The sequence below is a fragment of the Vitis vinifera genome, chromosome 13, assembly GCF_030704535.1.
Source record: "Vitis vinifera cultivar Pinot Noir 40024 chromosome 13, ASM3070453v1".
NCBI classification, from domain to species: Eukaryota; Viridiplantae; Streptophyta; class Magnoliopsida; order Vitales; family Vitaceae; genus Vitis; species Vitis vinifera.
In genome coordinates this window covers 19,542,840-19,565,768 of record NC_081817.1, presented here as the reverse complement: position 1 = coordinate 19,565,768, position 22,929 = coordinate 19,542,840, and the positions used below count along the sequence as shown (strand labels likewise).

The 22,929-nt window shown below is 29.8% G+C and overlaps 1 protein-coding gene and 1 long non-coding RNA gene across 4 annotated transcripts; both read right to left on the bottom strand.

The window, feature by feature from the left end:
• Positions 1–4,150: 4,150 nt before the first annotated feature.
• On the bottom strand, positions 4,151–7,865 carry LOC132254987 (uncharacterized). 3 transcript variants are annotated; one of them, XR_009467468.1, is made up of 6 exons: positions 7,677–7,865; positions 7,321–7,564; positions 6,773–7,218; positions 5,588–6,677; positions 5,231–5,499; positions 4,151–4,315 (listed from the first exon to the last, which is right to left on the bottom strand). It is a non-coding gene; the product is annotated as an uncharacterized LOC132254987 (long non-coding RNA). The 3 variants fall into 3 exon arrangements; XR_009467467.1 differs by having other exon boundaries at positions 5,231–6,677; positions 7,321–7,401; positions 7,475–7,564; XR_009467466.1 differs by having other exon boundaries at positions 5,231–6,677.
• A 667-nt stretch (positions 7,866–8,532) lies between these two features.
• LOC132254908 (uncharacterized) lies at positions 8,533–9,641 on the bottom strand. The gene is made up of 2 exons (XM_059741970.1): positions 8,793–9,641; positions 8,533–8,679 (listed from the first exon to the last, which is right to left on the bottom strand). Exons 1-2 carry the CDS (start codon positions 9,363–9,365, stop codon positions 8,533–8,535), a joined length of 720 nt encoding a protein of 239 aa, XP_059597953.1. The 5' UTR covers positions 9,366–9,641.
• Between the last annotated feature and the right edge of the window lie 13,288 nt (positions 9,642–22,929).

Sequence of the window (22,929 nt, the reverse complement as noted above, 5' to 3'; positions counted from 1 at the left end):
GGATGGTCCACAATTTCATTTAGAAACCCATAACAAAGTGATTGGGGGTCGATCCCCACTTTGGAACGCATTTTCGGACGCTTGGTACATCCTTCATAAAATTTGGTACATCCTACATTAAATTTGGTACATCTGAGCCTAGTGATTCCGGGACCCCCTTATTGCCATGGGTGGACCATAATTTAATTTGGCAACCCATAAGGAAGGGATTCATGGTTGATCCCCACCTCGAAACACGATTTGGAAACATTTGTACATCCTTCACAAAATTTGTAATATATATGTGTGTGTGTGTGTGTGTGTGTGTGTGTGTGTGTATTAAAGATGTTTTGTAAGTATAACTGATACAAGTACAATTAAAGATAATATTTATTAAATTTTTATCAAAAAATTAACATAAATTCATTTAATATATTTAAGTGATTTATTTCAAAATTAAAAAAATACTTTTATTAAAACATATTTTATTACATTTTAAATAAAAACTAAATTGATTTATATCAAATATTTGATTTGAGATATGATTTCTAAAAATTTATTACAAATATGTGGTGACAAATTTTCAATTAACATTAATTTATTTAAATAATTAAAATTATTAATCATTTATCTAATCAAATTAATTTTAAGTTATAAAATATTAGGACTTCATCATTTTTTTTATTGTAGCAAATTCTGAGTACAATTATTTTTGTAATATTTAAAAATACAAAATTTTGAAATTAAATAAAAGTAAACGGGTAAATAAAAAAAATTAATAATGAGCTAAATAAAAAAAGTAGTTAAAAAAATAAAGATAATATAAAATAAAATGATAATATAAATTTGAAATAAAGTATTAGGTAATGACAACGTTTTTTTGTAGGAATCAGCATGAAGGAAAACTATGGCCACCGCCTTCATGTCATACACATCCCCAATGGTATGATAAACTTTGGAATCTTATGTTATATGCAATACACAAAATAAGGGCCCACCCTTTATTTCACAGGCATGCCAATGTGTCGAAGATGCCATGTGCAGTAGCCAAATTAGGGGCACACCTTTCATATGACATGCATGCGAGTGGGTGAAAACCTAATCATAGTTATTATTTGTGCAGTATCAAAATGATAGGCATGCCCCTTGTGTAGGTGGCATGCCTTCATAGTAACTTTATCTTACTTGTTGATTGGACAGTATGATCATGGGAGGTAGACCCAAAGCATGAAGGGTTGGCCCTACACATTCACATTGAAATAAAATGTATGGAGAATTGCTTCATATGTGTTGAAGCCTAAGATATAGAGTCAATACATATTAAGATTGGAAAATAGGCAAAATGTCATTCAGACATTCAAAATAACTTAAACCAACCTCATAACTAGCATCACATTTACACATAAATATTGCATAGAGTGTTGACAATTGGTGCAAGAGAGTATAAAGTTTACTGATGTTTAATGAAAGCATGCATATCGATAAGCATTGGAAAGCGTTAAAGTAAAAGGAGTTAAGAAGTTGTTTGAGAACGAGATTTTATAAACTTATTACAAAATCCATGAAAATGTTGTGCGCACACATACGCATTCGGTTGTAAGACGGCCAGAAACTAAGGTTACTCCTCTCCATCAGTCGGCGCATCTTCGTCTTCTTCATCTCCACCATCATCATCACCATCTTCCTCGTCATCTGTCTGTGATGGTGTAGGAGGTAGAGCATCAGGGTGCAATGCTTTCCATGCTGCAATGGAACGATCGCATTGTTGATGCACAATCTTCAATTGATTGTTCATTGATTTGCACATTGCGTAAATATCCCCAAGCTGAGAACTTTTAGTTGACCTACGGGAAGAAGATGATGATGTTTGTTTATCTATCGACATTTTCATGCGCATAGGTTGCATGCGCGGGATTGACTCATAAGGCAGTGTCTTGAAATCCAACCCTGCATTTTGTAAAAGCAAGCAAACAGTTGAACCATATGGTAATGCACGTGTGCTCACATTACTATGCCGTGCCTCTATCATGTTATGGCAAATAAGTGCGGGCAAATTAATTTTAGAGCGACATGCCATGTGGAACAGAATATGCAGAACATATAGTGTAAGCTCATTAAGATGACCCTTCTTATTCAAGACAGTATGAAACAATATCAGACTTAGAATCCTGTATTTTGGAAGAAGAGATCTACGCTCAACACTTGTACCCAACTGAAAAGAATGGCCGCATAATTCCTTTGTTATTGTGTCTGACATTGCCTTTATATCAATCTCTGGAATACAAAAGTTAATAGCTTTCTTGGGTATTTCCAAAGAGAAGGTGCGTCCAATAAGGGATGGGGAAACTCGCACAACAACTCCCTTGAATGAAGTGTGAAATGAATATTTCTCCTCGTCAACATTTCTGATATTGCTATAGAATGCTCGCACAAAAGTTGGATAACATTCTTGCGTTAGCTGTATAAATGGTCTCAATTTGTAAAAATCTAGTAACTCAGCAACGCCATGTTCTTCAAACCTAGCAATTAGTATGACACGCTCAACGACAATTGGTCGTTTTGCTATGAGCTTATCACATTCGTGCTCATCAAGTGGGTGGCGAGGCATGAAATGGTCATGTTGGACTTCCTCAGGTACAGTTGACGTTAAGTCATGTCTAATCTTCTTTTTAGGCGGCATGATGTTTGGTCCTTGTAATGGCACTACATATTGTTAAAAATTCAGTGATGGAAGTTAGAGATGAAAATTTTCAATTCATTGCATCCAAGCCAACCACAAATAGCTTAAAAAGGAATTCAAGCAACTCCCAAAAGAGTGGTTGCCACAACCAAGAGAAAATATGTGCAGAAAACAATGAAAAACAAACCTTATTGTTGTTGTTATTGTAGCAAATTATTGATGATTATGCCGGTGAAAATCTTAGAGTGAAAGGGTATATTAACTACAATGAAGGAATGGGTGGGTGGAAGAGGGAGGTTGTGATGTGCAACGTGTATAGGTGGTAGAATATGAGGTGTAAATGGGAATGAATATGAGTTGATGAGGATGTGATGTCAACCAAACTGAGTAAATGGTTGAAGTTGGAATGGAGGTCCGCCTGTGCAAGAGATGTAGCTAGTACATACATGCATTTAATGTTCCATAATGAGTGCATAGTTACAAGTCACTAAAGTTGAATGGGATGAAACAACGTGAATAAAGTCTTCTACAAGCCTACAATTGGAGACTATCATTATGTGGAGTGAATGTGAAGTTATTATGTGGTAGGTGCATCATAAATATTGGTAATATGAAGTCTTCTACAAGCCTACAATTGGAGACTGTCATTATGTGGAGTGAATGTGAAGTTATTATGTGGTAGGTGCATCATAAATATTGGTAATATGTTGACCTCTAGTTATTAATTGTCCATTGTGGTACAATCAAATCAAATGCAACAAAAGTTTTTTAAGTTTTTGTTCTCTTTGACATAAAATGGCCAAATATTTATCAAATAAGTGTAATGTAGTTGATATAAGTATGAATAAATATAATATTTATTAAATTTTTATAAGAAAAGTAGCATTAATTGATTTAATATCTTTACGAGATTTATTTTAAAATTAAAAAATACATATATTAAAACATATTTTATGACATTTTAAATACTTTAAAAAATGTATCATTAAATTATTAAAAATGCTAAAAAAAACTTTCACAATTGACAAAAAATGCGCATGGACTCCAATTTTTTTCCACAAAAACAGTAGTAGAAGTCTATTTAATTCAATTTGGAAAAAAATGACCCATATCATTAAAAATAATTATTTTTAAAAATCATCCGTAAATATAAAATTCTATGGCTTTATTACTCTGATAGCTACACATAGAAGCTAATCACCTTGCTAAACAAAGATTTATTACCACTATGATATTTTCCATCATGTCAAACGCTGCACGAGTATGCAATTTCGTTTTGTAAATGCTTATATCATCCACAATCATTTAAACCTCCATAAATGATCAATAACTATTTGTATTTCATGGCATTGGCAGAATTGAACCTTTTGGGAATACAAGAAATAATGTTGATGGGACAAAATTAGAACTTCTAACAAAGTACATAAATTGGAAAGGTAAGACAAACTTGAGAAACCGAGAAAGAACCACTAGATTTAGCACACGTTTAGGGTTCCATTATGAACTTTCATCATGAAACATATCCTAGAATCAATAGCTAGCTATAGTCCCCAATGCAAATCAATTGGCATCTTTTGCAGTAGAAATACTGGTGGTTGATGAGCCCAATCACAGAACTTCATGAGCTTTCCCATAATACCTGTTTATAAACGGTGCCTGAAAGGCATTCCAAACAATAATAATTACTATTTAAAGATTAATGACTCATACTTATATCCTGAAAAATATGTAGAGAGGGCACAAATAAGATAATGCAATTAGCATTCATTAACATGTGTCTGCTCTAACAGAAGAGGCCAAATTCATTGATATGCTACAACCAATCAACTATTTTTTGTACTTATTCACAGAATGGATGGCAAAACATACCCTCAATAAACCATGGCCAAGTGAAAACAAGGTGACTCAACAGAAAAAACTCAACTTAATTAGCTAAGTAAAAGTCAAACCATTTAGAAATAGTGTCATATTGATCCATTTGGATACCAAGGAAAAAAATGGCCACATAATGACAAAGCTTTTGGGCGATCAGTTAGTTGATATTAAAAAGAGCAGACAGGTTATGTTAGCATGGAACAGATAAATAAATTAAACATATATTCCATCAAGAGATTATTTTTTGACTATTTATGTAGGGAACGACTTATAGCAATACACCATGATCTTGAATATCGCATCAAGGCCAACTTCAAAATGCACAAGATTCATAGGCTATCAATAGTCTCATATAGAGAAACAAAAATAGTGGTGTCGAAGATATTCTGTTCTTTCAATAGAAGAGATGTTCAAAATTGTATCTTAACATTTTAGAGTTTTTGTCAATGAAGAATAATCGGAACAAACTCTAACAAATTCTTTCTTATGCTTTCTCTGGCTTTTAACATGACTGTCCATATTAGATTGTGTTGATTGGTTGGGCTCTTGATGATTATAGAGAGGTGTTTTTGTTAATCTCTCAATCTAATTGCCTTTATGTCTCATTTCTAAACTTCTTGTGTACATTTGTGCACTTTCTTTTAATTAGGCGGTGTTAATAATATTAACTTTTGCCAAAGAAAAAATAAATTGTACCTTAACATTTGATATGTCAGGAGTATCATCGGTCTGGACTAAGTAGAACTTGTTAAACTTCATGTTTTCAAATGCTGCTTTAGTGTACTAACTCATTTCTGCAAGGCCTTTTTTCAGGCTTCTCTAGCCTACAAGAAAAGGAATTGACAAGTACTCAACATATTTGAAATTTATGTGCAAGACCAAAACTATTGCAACGATTGGTATCTGCTATAAAATACCTGTCTATTGGCTTTTTTTGCCTCCCAGACATTGTCTTTGACAAAATTCTGAGCAACCAAAACAATTTAAGTTCATGGTATGGTTAATTACATGTAAAAGCAATCAGTTACATGCATATCATCAATTACAGATCACCTTAAATGCATCCTTTTGATCTGCATCAAATTCATCCTCTTCAATCAACTTATCAGTGACCTCCTAAAGATAAGAGAAGTACAGTTAACCACAAGATGTAAATAAAACATAATAAAAACCTATAAAGCTTATGAGTAATGAAGGAACTTATTCTTTTAGAGGGTTCCTTCCACAACACTCCCCTAGGAAATATTAATGCAGGAACAAGTCATCCTTTGTCTTATTAAATGCCTAACCATCAAAAATCACTCTAAACTAAGTTTAGTATCAATTGCTTTATAGATGCGAGACAGCCAAACCCACAATAAGATGGTAACAAGGATTCTTTCAGCTAAACAGAAAATACAGCCATTTGACCAAATTGGTTTACAGGGTTGTTAAATTATCTAATAATTAGCTCATGATTATACATAAACATAGAAAATTGGGGATAAGTTTAAGCAACCAGACCATGTCATTACAATATTATCAACTGATTTAAACAGGTTATATAGAATAGCATAAACGATTTATGGAAGCATAAAGAAATTGTCAATAATATAACCTTAAAAAATAAAAATGTCATTTACTATAGTTTTATATATATAGGGAGGAGATAGCACCTAACCTAGTAGTCAAATGAACCATACATGCATTGGAAGCAGTCTTGATAACTTATCCCTTCTATTGTACCATAAAAAAGACATGACATAGCCTCAAAATCTATTATTCACTATCGATGACCAAGTTGAAGTTTAAATTTGAATGTATAGTTAAAAAATTGAATGAAATAAAACAAAAGAAATTAATTGTGAAGGTTACCCAATACTATTTTGCATCGTTGGTTGACCAAATATTAGTTGTAACCATTTCACCAATTTCATTTTCGCTATCAAGAACCATATGAGTTGCAAATTTCAATCTTTCAAGGCTCATGCATTCCTACACATTAAACTTATGTTAGACCCTACATCCCGGTAACATTTAACATGTACATTTGAAAATAAAAACATAACATCATATTTAACAACTTACAGAATTAATGATTTTATTAAGACCACTTCCATCCCAATGTTGCATATAGAGAATAGCATACATCCCAGTATGACATCTACAATAACAAGTATGATTTGTGACATGTTATTAACATAGGACCTAATTAGGATTGAAAATGAATACATGAAAAAAAAAATATATGTAACTAACAATTTTGGATCGCCAACGATATCTGCATACTGTGGATGTAAATTCTTTATATTCACATCATTCCATTTGAAGGAATTTTTTAATAACTGCGACATAAATCCAACTACTTTGAAAGCTTCATTAACAAAGTGAACACGTTGAATGCTATTATATGATGAAAGTAGATCAACCCTTTTAGCCTCCAAATTGATTACCATGATCACCCATTCATTAAATTGGAATAAGAGGATATAAAACTACAAAACAGACAATCATCATAACAACAATGAAGGCTTAAATATTTGAAATATAAATTCAAAATTATTAAAAAATTGTCATCAATCTATGTAATCAATACAATAGTCAAGCATTACCTGGTTGCAACATTCAAGATTAACACAATAGCTACCTAATCTTTTCTTGAGTGTTGATTTTGAGGTAGACTTGCTCATTGAACCACATATTTCCTGTAAAAAGTTGTTGAGATCATAGTAACAATGTATGACTAAAACTATACATGCATCTTATATTAGGGACAATATTTGGTGTACTCAAGGAAAAAACCTCACCCCAAAGTATGGATTAAAAAAGTGTCTGCGAGAAGGATTCTCTTCTTTTGCATTCATGTATCGACAAAACATGGAAATCACCTACATAATGCCTCTTCATTAGTTAAAATGATCAATGGAAAGATGAAGGTATTTTTTCTTATTTATCATAAACCTTACCGGAATATCAATGAAGTTCTCCCCTACTAAGCATTGAAGTTGTTCCCGTGTCACGCCATAGCCACCATATGCACAAAGCATCTCACTATTAATCACATGAAACACAAGACGTGAGTAATTTTTTTTGTTTTCTAGACAAATCCATAATCATAGTCTTTTAAGAACAATACTTGCTAAACATGTGATTTGGGACTAACCTAGGATCTTTTGACTCGTCAAACACATAGTCGGCAACATGTGTCTCTTCCTTCGTCAACCTTTTATATTTTGATACACATAATTGTACAAAATGTGACTTGCACGCAACTGCTCGTTGCCTATGATGACGTACTTTCATTTTTACTCTTCGTGGTCGTATTTCTTCTGAGGCTTGTGGTGCTACATCCACATTGTTGTTCATGCATGATTGCACTAACACTAACATATTGTGTGGCCTAGGGTGAAGGGGATCCTCATTTGAAAAGAACACACCATCTTCTACGTTGGGTCTTTCTGACACCCCTTCATTTGTACATCCAAGGTCATCTTCAGAAGATTTTCTTTGACCACCAGAATGAACAGGTGAATGCTGTGGATTATTTGTATAAAATGGTGCACCACTTTCATTAACATGTTCATGAAAATTTGACGATTGGCCTTCATCTGTGCGATAGTGTGAAGAGGTGAAACGAGTCCTCAACACTTTCACGTCACGGTTGTATGATGCAATAAGACTATTAAGATGACTTTGTGCATCGGTGATTTGACGTTGTGTTGCCTCCATGCGAGCACAAATAACCTAAGTCAAACATAATGAAGGAACATTAAATGACATATATTTAAACTAAGCCTTAATATAAGTTACTACTCATAGTAATTAGGTATGAAGGATTACATCAAAGTCTTCATTCTCATTTGGGTCAATTGGGTCATCAACTGCAGGAGCCTTATTTTTTTCTGTTTCATCTTGCTTCACCGATGTGCTAACCAACTATCATTGCAAAACATGTAAATTGTCATCCCAATAATCTAATTACAATGGTAATTAACTATCTTAATATAACTAAAAGCTAATTATACCTCAACTTTGTCAAATCCTCCAAGCATTTCTAACTCCAACTTGATGCGTTGCTTGACCAAAAAATCGTTCCATACAGTAATGCGAGGAGTGATAAGTTCCACATACATGGCTGAAAAATTAGATATTGAAAAGTAGAATATCTGTTGCATTATATAAGACATAATTAGTGGTAACATCATGGCCAACATAGTGTATAACCATTATTGAATATCTAATACATGGACATATACTTATAAATAAGACAAAAAGTTACCTGTAGAAACATCAAACACCCTTTAATCCAAACACTTTCCTTCCTCCTATGTTCATGTATAGCTTGAATAAAAAATTCTAAGACATATTCTCCCCAATTTATGTTCCCAAGTAACTGCTCTCGAGGTGTATACCATAACGAGTGACTACCTTCCAAACGAGATGTGGGTGCCAATAAGGTTGCACAAGCGAAAATCAAGAAGACCCGCTTAAATTCCTCCATATCATCGATGCCAACCATCATTGACTCTATATCTTGCAAACTCGGCATTTGACTAGCTTTAACACTTCCCTTCTCAACAATTAACTTTCTTCCACTATGTGGAATGCCCATCGTCATCCCAACATCATGACATGTCAAAGAAACCTTCTTACCCCCAAATAACTCGAGTTGGGAATAAGCAATGTTTGTGTTTTTTATCAACCAAAAACATAAATCTAAATTAACCTCCTTACAACCTAATTGCAATAGCCCACCAAAACCAAGTTCTCTTATTACATCCTTTTTCACTTCTGAGAGCAAATGGATTCCAGAGAGGAATCTACGGCCAGAACAACGACACCGTATGTTCATATTATCACTGCATTAAACAACCATAATTCATTAATAAATTAATCAAATGTTAAAGACATGTGAACGTGAATATAGTGTTCCTATATACATTCATCATAATTATTACACAAATATAACATATATTAACAAAGAAATGGGAAACATTTCGTTACATCATGTAAATGAAAATCATTGAGATCGGTTTCCTCTAGCCTTTCAATAATATGGTTATCAATAAGGGTGAAATTGTTATATATAGGGTCACCCACTATGATACCCACTGCAAAAAAAAAAAAAAAAACAGACAATGTGCATTTTAGTGGGTCAGCCAATTAAACAAATGGTATGCCTCAAAGTTACATACTCATCTAACCAAATCAATATAGTTTAGGGAAAAGTGGGATTTGATTCACTAATAAGAAAATATATGGTAAAAAGAATCCCAAATATTTTAAATTAGTATTATCTTCATAGATTTAAAAATAATTTGAAATACATGCACTGCGTTATCCAATTATTCCAAAAAATGTCATTTTATTTTTTATGTTATTCAAATCAATTGACAACTACACTCCTCCATATAAATGTTTCCTTATTATTTTAGATTTTTTTATTTTTATTATTTTATTATTTAAGATTTTTTTTCCTCTAGAAACAAACACCTTATAGGATTCTTATTTTAGTTTTCTAAAAGTTTAGGAAATATTGTCAAACAAATCATATTTAATCATAATTACCAATTCAAAAAGTAATAAGATTGTTTATTAAATAATAAAGAATAAACTTCGTAATATATAATTATTTTAATATTATAACAAATTTATTATTGAAAAACTCTAATAACAAATTTTATTCATTATTATATTAAACAATTATTAATATTATATAATAAATAGAAATTTATTATTGGTTTATTTATTATCAAGAATATGAATCTATTTTTAACTTATTAATACTATAATAAATTCTGTTTTTTTTTTCAAATTCTTACTTTATAATGTTTCTAGAGAAAAAAATTCCTAAATAATAAAATAATAAAATAATAAAGTAATAATAATAATAATAATAATAATAATAATAATAAAATGTCTAAAAAGAATGGAAATATTTATACAAAGGATTCTAATTGTCAATGGATTAGGATGACATGACAAGTAAAGGGCTATTTTTGGGAATAATTAAATCATAAATTAAAAAGTGCATGCATTTTAAATTATTTTTAAATAAATGAAGATAATATTGGAATTTTCTTTATCAACCAATCAGTTTTGAGAAAAAAAGTTCTTGTAACGGATAAGCTCTAGAATTGAGGAGGTTAGTTTTTGTGTGTGTATATATATATATATATATATATATATATATATAATGTATATATATAACAGTTCATGTAAATTTTGATTTTTTTGTAAATTAAAATATAATATTTTTTTATATTAATAACTAAAAGCCATATTGTTTTAAACTACTTTATTCAACAAACAACAAGATCGGTGGCCCCAACATTGATATGGTTACAAAAATAGCTATAAAAGAAAATATGACATATCAAAATCCAATTCAATAAAAATCATAGTCCTCAAACCTCTATTTCACTAAAAAGTACGTAATCCTACAATTCACTTCATATGACCCATGAAGTTGCACCATCAAGATGAATTGTCATAACTGAAACAAATCTACATAAACAAATAGAGACCATTTCACATTTTAAACTACAATATCCATCAAACAACAAAAAGACCAATGTTTACAAAATTAATGAAGTTACAAAACTACTGAAAGAAAAGAGTAACCTACCATTTAAAAATTTTCTACATTTGTATTAAAAATATATGGTAACAAAATTTTCTATTAACATTAATTTATTTAAATAATTAATATTATTAATAATTTATCTTATCAAATTAATTTTAATTTATAAAATATTACTGATAAAAACTGAAATTTTGATTTAACCAAAATAAATATGGATAATTAATAATTATTTATAATTAATAATTAATAATTTTGATTTATAATATTGTTCTTATGATTTGTTTCCTTTTTATTTCTATACTATATCTAAAAAACAAACAAAAGCCGACCACCACGAGTGAGGCATCAAGAAGCCCCTTTGTTGAATTCTTCTCCAAGCAAGCATCATGCCTTATTTTCCTCTGCCACTCTCAATCCTTGCAGATACTAATCTAATCATGTTATTAATATTTCTTTTCAACCCCAGTTTACTTCCCAAGAAAATCCATCCCCCATTCGATTTCCGGGAAAATTCATCCTTGTTTGATTTCCAAGAGAAATCCATCAAAACTCCCAAGGAAAACCAAAAAAAAAAAAAAATGCTTTTATTTTGTTGCTCCCTATGTTTTCTGGATCTGTTCTAGGGTTCTATTTGCTTTTGTGCAATTGGATTTAAATTCTACAAACCCTAAATCCATGATTTTTGAGCCACGCTGAAAACCATAACCTTTGCCCTCAAATTGTGGATCTGTGTGCGTGTGCAGGCTGGACTAGTAAGTGGAGTTCAAATACACTATTTCTTTAAATTGATTGCTTTTGTGCCATTGGATTTAAATTCTACAAACCCTAAATCCACGATTTTTGAGCCACGCTGGAAACCACAACCTTTGCCCTCAAATTGTGGATCTGTGTGCGTGTGCGGGCTGGACTGGTAAGTGGAGTTCAAATGCACTATTTCTTTAATTAATCAATTTTTCCTTTTATTTCCATCAAAGCCTCTTTTTAAGACCTACAACTTAAACCCTAGAATTTTATTTTTATTTTTTGACAGTTACAAACTTACAACCTCACTAGTTTTAGTGACATTTCCCATATTTATTTATTTTTTCTTAAAAATGGGTAAAAAATATCCATTAATACCGAAATCTCGGTGATATTTTTAAAAAATTACCCAATTTTCTGTCAAAGATCTCAACAAGCAACAATACCAACCCAAATTAACTCATAAATCCATTACATTCGTACCTGGGAAAGCTCCTCACAGCTCGGACCACCTCTCTCTGTTTTCACTGCAAGCTCCCCTCGCGAATTGTGGCTGTGAAAGAAAGTGAAAAAATATGGGTTTTTGGAGTTAGGGTTTGGTTCAAGAGAGAAAAAGGGATTTGGGGGGTTTGGTTCAACACGGAAGAAATGATTTCGGGTAAATCTCACTATTATATTTTAGTAAATATTTTTTTTTAAATATTGCCACGTGGAGTGTCTACATGTCATATGAGCCATGTCATTGGCTAAAATGGAACATGACTTTTCTGAGTAATTGATTATGTCAAAGTGTATGAGGGTATTTTTGGAAGGGCCCTCAATATCACTATTACAGTGTATGAAAGGTGGTTTATTTTTCACAAAATCCATTGAATTTGAAAAGTAAAAAGTTAAGTTTCCAAAAGGCAAAATTTTGCCCCTTGGTGTATGGTTACATAAATTCCCCTAAAATTTTTTGCTTCGCCGCTAAGAAACCAGCCACACCGACTTTTTTTTATAAAAGGATTGGGTTGGAAAACCGACCCAGATGTGATGTGTCTGACTTAACCTCAAAACTTGGGAACCCAACAATGCTTAACCTAAAAATATTTGGGACAAATGTGTTTTCGACCCATGGGCATGATAATTAAGGTAACTTCTTTCGACCACCGATAATTAATTATAAGGATTTGAGGTAGTAATCAACAAAATATTCGCTTCACTCATTTTTGTCTTTATTCTACCACTCTATTATTTCTTATTTAACCATTTTTTGGATTTTTCATTATTTTTTAAAACTCTTCTATAAATAATCGAAAAACCAACATTAATTTTATTTTTAAATTATAAATAAACAAAAATTATATTAATGATTCAAAAATACTATTTTGAAAAATACTTTCTAAAAAAAGATTAATTTAAATAAATAAAAATTATTTTTTACATTTTAGAAGTAAATAATTTAATGATTAAAATACTGTTTAAAATAAATATATTCACTATTTTAATTCCTTTTATACTAAAAAAAATTTTAAAGTTTTTTTTATTATTATAAAATAAAAGGTTTAATCTTTTTTAATTTTCTTCCTTCCTTATTTTAATAACTTTTTTAACATGACTTTTAGTAATAAGTTATATAAAATGTTACAAATTTATTTATTATGGATTTTTTTTAATGATTTTAATTAATTGAAAATTTATTAAAATAAGAAAAATAAAAAGAAAGAAAGAGGATGAATGAGGAGTTTTTATTTTAAGTACTCAATTAAAATGTTTTCATATGACCTAATTTTAAAAGTGAATTATATCAATACATAGTAGAGATTAAAATTTTCTTATATTAAAGGGTTGAAAGGTATATTTACTTATTTTTAGATGAAAACAAGTAGTTAAAAATTATATAGATTATATTTGAGTTTGGTTTTAAAATATTTTTCTAGTTTTTATTTTTTATTTTTTAAAAAATAATATTTATTTTCTATATTGTCTCTTTTTTAAAATACGTTTAATTAAAAAATGAAAACTATTTTTAAAAATGAAAATTGAAAACCTTGTTTAGTACTTTTTTTATATGAAAATAAAAAAAAATTATTTATTTATTTATTGTGTCATTGTATAATTGTATTATGACGTTTGTTTTTTTGGCTTTTTGCAGAAAGTAATTTGCTTTCAGAATTTAGATTGTTTATTTTTTTAATTTTTGATGACTTATTATTTAATTTTTAAAATTTTTTATTAAATAGAAAAAGCTAAAATATTTGGCTTTTTCTATTTAGAAAAAGCCAGTTTTTTTTTTAAACCTTTACCAAATACGATTACAACCCGATGCCCAAACCTACCCACCCATCCCTTGTAGCTCTCTGCAACGGCGATGAGAAAATTGCCGTCAGGAGAGACGACGATGTGAGCGATGTTGGAGGAGGACTGTGTAGGGAGAGTTTGGGTTTGGGATTTTAGGAGATCGGTGACGGAGATACGGTTTCCAACGGAAGAGATGAGGAGAGTGTTGTTCGAAGCGACGACATTTCCATCTTTGTACGGAGCTCCTAGGAGGTTTTGAAACTTGAAATTCATGATTTTTGGCAAAAGAGGTCACCGGCAGTAGCAATGGGGCATTCTGTGAGTCACCCTTGTAAAACCCTAAGGTCCTTGTTCGGCTGCAAATCCGTGCTAGTCCCAACCTTGGCTCAGATAGGAAATAATCCTGGAAATAGCTCGCCCTAGTCACGTTTCTTCCAAATTTTGAAGGCCTTGGTTTAAGAATCTAATATGCATTAAGATGAAATAATTTGAAGTTATTAAATTAATTTGAGATTGAAGATGGTAACCGTGGCAATCCAATCTAAAGAAATTGCAAAACAATAATTACGGCTCCAAAAAGGGGAAAAAAATAAAGAGACATTGGAGATTCTAGTTTAGTAGTTAAGGATAGAAGGGTTTTTAATTTGAGATTGTTTTAAAATATAGTAATTTTTTAAAACAATTTTTAAGAACAGTTTTTAATTATTCTCAAATATACAAAATAGTTTTTTTTATTGTTATTATTCTTCATGAAGGTAAAAGTTAAAAAAAAAAGTTAAAAAAAAATATTATTTATTTTTTCAATATTATTCATTATTTCAATTGTTGATAATAGCACTCTCAAATAAAGTTTTGAAACACCTTAATTGTTTTTAAATAATTACGTATTTACAAAAAAAAAATTCTTAATAAATTGTTTTCTATCCAAAATTTGTCCAAGACACTTTTTGTTCTAAAGTAATATTCAACTACAAGTAGTTTTTTTGCGGCATCTAATAAAAAATTCATGTAATAGTTCCGAGACCAAATCGCAAATGAACATTTTCAAGTATTTAATTAATTTGTCATTTTTAACTTTTTACTTTTATCATAAATGTAATGTTTAGATATTAGCATAAAATGTGATGTTTTGGATATTTGAAAATATGTACTTGAATAGTTATGGTTTTTTTTTTTTTTAATTTGATTTAGGTTTTATCAATTTATTATTTTTCAGATTATTATGTTTAAATATTTTATTTTAATTATATAAAAAAATAAATATATTAATTATATTTTGTAAGAATGATAATGATAAATTATTTATTATAAAAATTTTATTATTTTGAACTTTTTAGAAATATGTTAAATTTATATTTTTTTTAATATATTAAAATATTAAGATATTGGTTTTTCGTATATAAAAAAACAAATAGCTTAATACTTAATAGAAATAAAATATTAAAAAAACAAACAACTTAATACTTAATACTATTAAACACTATTTAGTATTAAGTTAAATATAAGTTCTATTTAGAATTAAGCAAAAAAAACAAACACCACCTAACTGTACAAAGGAAATGTACTAAGTGTACAAAGGTGTACAAGATTACCCTTTGTGAAATATTATAATCGATTATAAGTCATTCCTTTATTTTTCTTATTACTCATGAATTGTACACATATCATGCACTTTATTTAATTCCGGCATGGAAATTGTAATATTTTTCCCCATAATAATATTTGGGGAAAAAAATTTTGACCTTAAGTCATCCACCATCTTCTCAACTAAACCATTGGAAATATGGTTAAACACTCCTACATGGACACATAACTTAGGAGGGATATGAAATTTATGATATTGTACAAGGGTATTGCACTAACTATACAAGGGAAATGTATTAATTGTACAAAGGTGTACAAGATTACCCTTTGTGAATGATTTTAATCGATTCTAAACCACTTTTTTATTTTCCTTGTCACCCAAGGATTGTACACCTATGTCATGCACTTTATTTAACTCACACATGAAAATTCCAATATTTTCCCCAATAATGATATTTGGAGAAAAAAAAAATTGACCATAAGTCATCCACCATTTTCTCAACCAAACCATTGAAAATATGATTAATACACCTATATGGACATATAACTTATGAGAGATATGAAATTTGTGTCATTGTACAAGGGTATTACACTAACTGTACAAGAGAAATGTGCTAAATGTACAAGAATGTACAAGGCTTCTAATAGGTTTTGTATGATTTTTAAACAACTTGAGTTTGACATTAAGATGATTATTGATAGTTTTCTTTTTCTTTTTTTACCAAATTATGTCATTAAGACATTCCCTACAAAAATTAACACATAGGAAATAAAATTAAAATCAATCATGTTTGAATTGTTCATTATAAGTAAACTAAATAAAATATATATTTTTACTATTTTGCCTTTATAAACATAATTTTATTGTTATCAAGATTAAAAAAATCATATTTAAATGGAATTAAAAATAAACAAAAATTATTTTTATAACATTTTTATTTTTTTAAATCATTAATTTAAATTATGAAATTAGTTTTAAAATTAAAAATATTGTTTGTAATTATAGTTTTGAAGATTACATGATTTTTATCTTATTACTTTGAAAAAATTGTTTTAATAAGAAAGTATTTATTTTAATGGTTTTAAATATTTAAATCTTTATTCAAAAATATTTAGGATTAGTGTGGAGAGCAATTAGGTAATTTTGGAATGGAGAAATTTTGAATATTTTGAAGACTTTAATTCGGTCAATTACCCTATTTACACTTTCAAAATTATTGGAAGGTTGGTAAATTAGTCTTACAAATATTGTCTTTTTGATTAATATTATATATATATTCGAAATTATATGAGAAATAATAAACACCATGTGTCTAATTTGCAAGTTAGAAAAAAAAATATTTTATGAGGTATTTAAAAAGTATTTATTATATGTTCGATAAATTTGAAAAAAAAATAATATTTGATGATATCTAATTTACAAGTTAGAACAAACAAATAATACTAATATTTTATGAAGTGTTTAAAAATTATTTAATATATATGAAAAATAATATAAGTTTGAAATAAAGAATAATGTTTATTATATATTATGTAAGTTTTCAACCTATTTAAATAATATTTATTACATATTATGAAGTTTGAAAAAAGAATAATATTTGATGAGGCATTTAAAAGTTATTCACTTCAAAAATGTATTTGGCAATAATAATTTTTAACCATCTTTCATATTCAATTTGATGAAAAAAAAAAATAATTCAACTTAGTTCCACTATTAAATAGGTGAGAGAAGGGTAAAAGAGTTAAAGAGAGAATGAGAAAGGTGAAGTGATTAGTTAGTTTTTTCATTTAATAGTCAAGGGTATTTTAGGGATTTTTTAAAGACAATATCCTTCTTTTCAACTTCTACTCTTTCATTGGGTTTTGAGTTTAATTATGAGTGATAGGAAGACCTTACCTCAATTACCCAACTTAGCTAGGTCGAAAACACAATTCTCCCAAAATATTTTGGGTTTTATGCACTTTGAGCTGAGTTGTCTTTTAATGCCCAACATACCCTCCTCATTTTGAAAGTCAGCTTCCGCATATGTAAAAAAAAACCAAAATAAATAAATAAAAACTTAAATAGCAGGCTTCGTTCACTTTCCATCTTTGTCTAAACCCTCTGTGCTTGAGTGCCTCTCTTGCTAAACCTTAATCTTGAAACCCATATCCTTTCTCCCTCTCGAACCCTAAATCCGGGAAAACTCTAAACTCTCTAATTCATAACCTCTCCTCGTCTCCCTCTACCTTTATTTTTGTCTCTCCCACTCCCTCTCACACCTACCCCCTACAACACTCCCTCACTATCGTCATTGCCACTTTATCCATTGCCACTTCCAGCTTCAACGACACCACTTACTACCTTTGTTGACACAAGACCAAATGGCATGTGAGATGATGAATTCAAATCCCCTTCTTTTAATTCCATATTCGAGGTACACGACAACAGGTAAGTTTTCTTTCTAGCATCCTTAGTCTCTTTTCATAGAAACTAAGGATGCTAAGAGAACAATCTAAAAAGAAAGAAAACAAATTTTTAGTCTTGAAAATGATATTCATAGAAATAGTTGCAAGGTAAAGTAGAGTGGAGTTTTTTTTCCTTCTCTAGGTTCTAAAATGGCAGAAAATCTTAAGTCATTGTTCTCTTATATTTCATAAGTAACCAAATGGAATAAATTTAAAAGAAAATTCTAAAATTGGCAAATGTTGCATATGAAGACTTAGACATACCCCAAGTCCTATCTTAAACCAGTGGTTGTGATGGTTATTTTTGTGAACTGATGATTACCTTTTTAGAACAATCTATGCTTCGTCAGGTGCATGAATTCTTTGAACCTGAGCCCAAATTTGATTCACCATCAGTGCATGCATGCGTCATAGGTCGTATTGGCTTATTTTCCCATCAGATGACCTACCCCTAACCAATGCTTATAACTTCACTAGTCCCCTTAAAGAACACAATGCCAATCTTCTTTTGCCTTTTTTTTTTTTCAGGTATTTTGGAAAATAAGTTGTGTAACTTCAATCTTGAAAGTAGGGTGTCAGGTAGGAGACAATTTTATTTTTATTTTTATTTCTTTTCTTGCCTTTTCAAATGTGGAAACTGGCCTAGAGGATAGGGAAGGGCATATTGAGTATAAAAAGCTCATTCAACACAAAGTGCATAAAGATCTAATAATTTTTCACATTGACATATGTTTCTTGAAATTGGAAAAATTGGAGTTTAAAATCTATATTATTTTGGGATCAACCACTCAAAACATAAGTTTCCCAAACTTTTTTTTAAAGTCGGGCTAATTCCATTCACCTCTTTAAAGTTTTAGTTAAATACCATTAGTCCCTATTGATTTAAAAAAAAATTTAAATATCTTTTTTATTTTAAATTAGGAGGAAAGTAAATAAAAATATCAAATAAAAAGAATAAAGAATGTATTTCATGAAATTTTAAATCAATAAACGTTAGATATATTTAGCTAAAACCTCAAAAAGGTCAATGATATAAATTCTAAAAATAATGTTCAAACTATTTTCAAATATTGAATAATTTATTCTATTAAGATTTTTCGTCATAATTTAAAATTTAAACTACTCTTTGTAAAGAAATTGAGAACTTAAAAATTCTCCCCCAAAATCCTTTGAAATTACTTTAATTTATCTCACTTAGAGTAGTTGTTTGTTTTGTTGGCTTATGGTTGTTAAGTTTTTTTTCCCCCTCAAATTCATGCAATGCAACCATACAAATGTTCTTTGAGTTACCAAGAACATTTTGGGAAAGAAATGGAGTGAAATTTGATCTTTGTGCCACTTTTTTTTTTACTATTTCAAGAAACAAATATGAAAGTGCACTTTATTTAAGTTGTTTCTTTGTTGGATCTAGGAAAATTATGATAATAGAATAGAGACTTGTTTACATTTGGGAAATGGGTAACCAAGTAAACAATTTGTTTGGCTTCTAGGAAAATTATATGTCAAAATAACAATAGAAAAATGTCACATATTATTCAATCTTTTGTTTTTCTATTTATTTAATCGATTTATTTCCACTCTTTTCTTAGATTTCTTTATGTATGACACTTTTTGTTATATATCCCTTTTTTTATTTTAGAATAAAGAGTCGTGACAATGTTAATTTTATTTTTAAAAATTAATTTTTTTTCATGATATTTCTAAATAAAAAGTTCAACCAACCATTGACTTTTTTTATAGTTTCCAAATGCAAAAGCCATTAGAGTTCTTTTTTGCATTTTGATTACTACTACAAGGGTTTATTAGGATTGATTTCTAATTTGTGGGACATGATACATTTTCCAAATCCCCTTTGGTTTACATTTTAACTTTTTCCTTTCTCTATTGATTCACATGCATCAAATGATTTTATGCTTTAGAACTGCCATACATCAAGAATAATGAAAGATTAGAATTTAAGTCAAAATAGTGAAAACATGTCCATAAAGGAAAATGTTGCAAAAATAATTGGTTGATGGATGATTGTCAATATAAATTCTATTTTGCTAAGGTGGTGTTTGTTTTTTGATTGAATAGAAAAAATCAAAATATTTGGTCTTTTCTATTAAGTTAAAAGTAATCTGTTAATATCAATCAACATGATGAAAGTAAACTTATTATTATTATAACAAAGTAAACTTATTTTTTCTCCACCTTGATATCTAATTCTTCTCTCTAGGGGAAGATACAAGATGAATAACAAAATGAGAGGAATTAGCTAATCAAAGACACTCGAATATAGACAACTAGTGAACATGAGGATGAGTATGTTGTGACATTGATTATTGAAGAAACTAAGGCTACAACTAGAATAGTAACACCCGAAGAAAGTAATGACACTAAACTACCCAAATCTAAAATCAAAGCCCCCTACTCTTCAGTACCTAAAAACTCATCTCTTCGAGAATATTCCTGAGGTAAGCTCTACTATTACAACTTCTCCTAATAATGATTTGGATACTTTTATGGTTTACAACTTACCTTTTAAACATAACGTGGCAAGCCACCAAATTGGTACTCATCAAATTTCTGAGAGAAAAGATCCAAAATACCCAATTACAAACTATGTATCTACTTAGAAGTTATCAAAATGTCTCAAGGAGTTCGCATATAAATAATCCTAATGCCACGTTCCAAACAGGGTCCAAAAAGCTTTAATTAACCACTCAAAATGGGTTCAAGTAATAAAAGAAAAGAATGAGAACCTAGAGAAAAATGAAATATAGACCCTTCTCTCATTGTCAAAAGTAAAACAAATAGTAAGGTATAAGTGGGTATTCTCCATCAAATATAAGATGAATGGGTCTATCAAGAGATACAAGGTGAGACTGGTGGTGAAAAGATATACATAGAAATATGGCGTAGATTATCAAGAGATCTTATTACATGTGGCAAAATTGAATACCATCAAAGTTTTGTTATCTCTTATAGCAAATTTGGAGTGGTCATTACATCAATTTGATGTAAAAAAAATGCATTTCTTTACAGCGACCTTGAGAAAGAGGTTTACATGGATGTTCCACTTGGATATACTACATCCACTAACTCTCGAGTTGTATGTAAGTTACAATGGGCTCTATAAGAGCTAAAACAATCACCCCACATGTGGTTCAATCGTTTTAACATGGCTATAAAAAAGTATGGGTTTCAATAAAGCAACTCAGATCATACTTTGTTCTTGAAAAGCTTATTAGGAAAATTAATAGCTCTTATAATATATGTAGATGATATAATTATTATAGGAGATAATATGGAAGAGATCACCAGATTTCAAGAACAATTGATAGTTGAGTTCAAAATAAAAAACCTTGGAGGGCTCAAGTATTTTTTGGGAATTGAAGTGGCAAGATTGAAATAAGGTATATTTCTTTCTCAAAGAAAATACATGCTAGACCTATTGTCAGAAGTTAGGCTACTAAACTACAAGTGCACGGATACTCCAATCATTCAAAATCACAAACTTATAGAGCATACCAATCATATACCAACAAGCAAAGAAAAATGTTAAAGGCTAGTTGGTAAGTTAATCTACTTATCCCATACTCGCCTAGACATTCCCTATGTTGTAAGCATAGTAAGCTAGTTCATGCACTATCTGAGTAAAGATCACATGGATGTAGTAATATGGATTCTTCACTATTTAAAGTCCTTTATGGGAACATGACTAATGTTCTTCAAGAATAATCATCGTAATATTGAAGGCACACATAGATGCAAATTAGGCAAGAAGTGTTGATGATAGGAAGTCCATGTCGAGATATTTTATGTTTGCAGGAGGTATAATTTAGTCACATGGAGGAGTAAGCAAAAGGTGGTATCCTTATTAAGTGTTGACGTTGAGTTCAAAGAAATAGCCAAAGGTCTTTGTGAGTTTTTTTGGCTTAAAAGACTATTAACTAAAATCAACATAGCTACTAGTTCCGAGATGAATTTGTGTTGTGACAATAAAACAACTATTGATATTACATACAACCCCATCTAGCATGATTGTACTAAACATGTTGAAGTGGACCAACCTTTCATCAAACAGAATCTTAAAGCCAAAATAATTCACTTTCCGTTTGTGAAATCAAAAGGTCAACTTACCAATATTCTTACAAAGGTTGTTTTAAGCAAGGTCTTCCACAACTCACTTGACAAGTTAAGCATTAGAGATATCTATGCACCAACCTAAAGGGGAGTATTGGCATGAGTTATCAATGGAATGTCATTAATAACTGATTGAAATGATTGTAGACCAGGTTCAAATTATTATTGGAATCCCTTATTTCAAGGGATATAAAAGTTTATTTTTTCCTTAGATAACTCTTAGTCATGTATAACTTGTATTCTCTCTTTTGTATTGTTATGTAGAGATGCAAAATGTTGCTATGGAATACAAGATAAAAATTCCCGAGTAAACAAATCCATCAAATTAATTATAATACAATTATTCATGGAAGACTAACACTAAAAAGTAAAATATTATATATATATATATATATATATATATATATATATTTAAAAAGAATAAGAAGTGTATAAATACCCAAATTAAGATGTGAAAAAGAAGTGGATACTTGTGTTGTTGCAAAGTGAGGCTAGTATTTCTACTTTTTTTTAATGGTAGACTCATTTCTGCATTCCCTTTTATATGTTTGTGGTATTCCATAAGACTTGAACGTGTAAAGCATATAAGGGACACAAAGTGTTCTTCTTTAAGTCAAGCAAATCTTCAACTCTTCTTCCTTGCATGTGG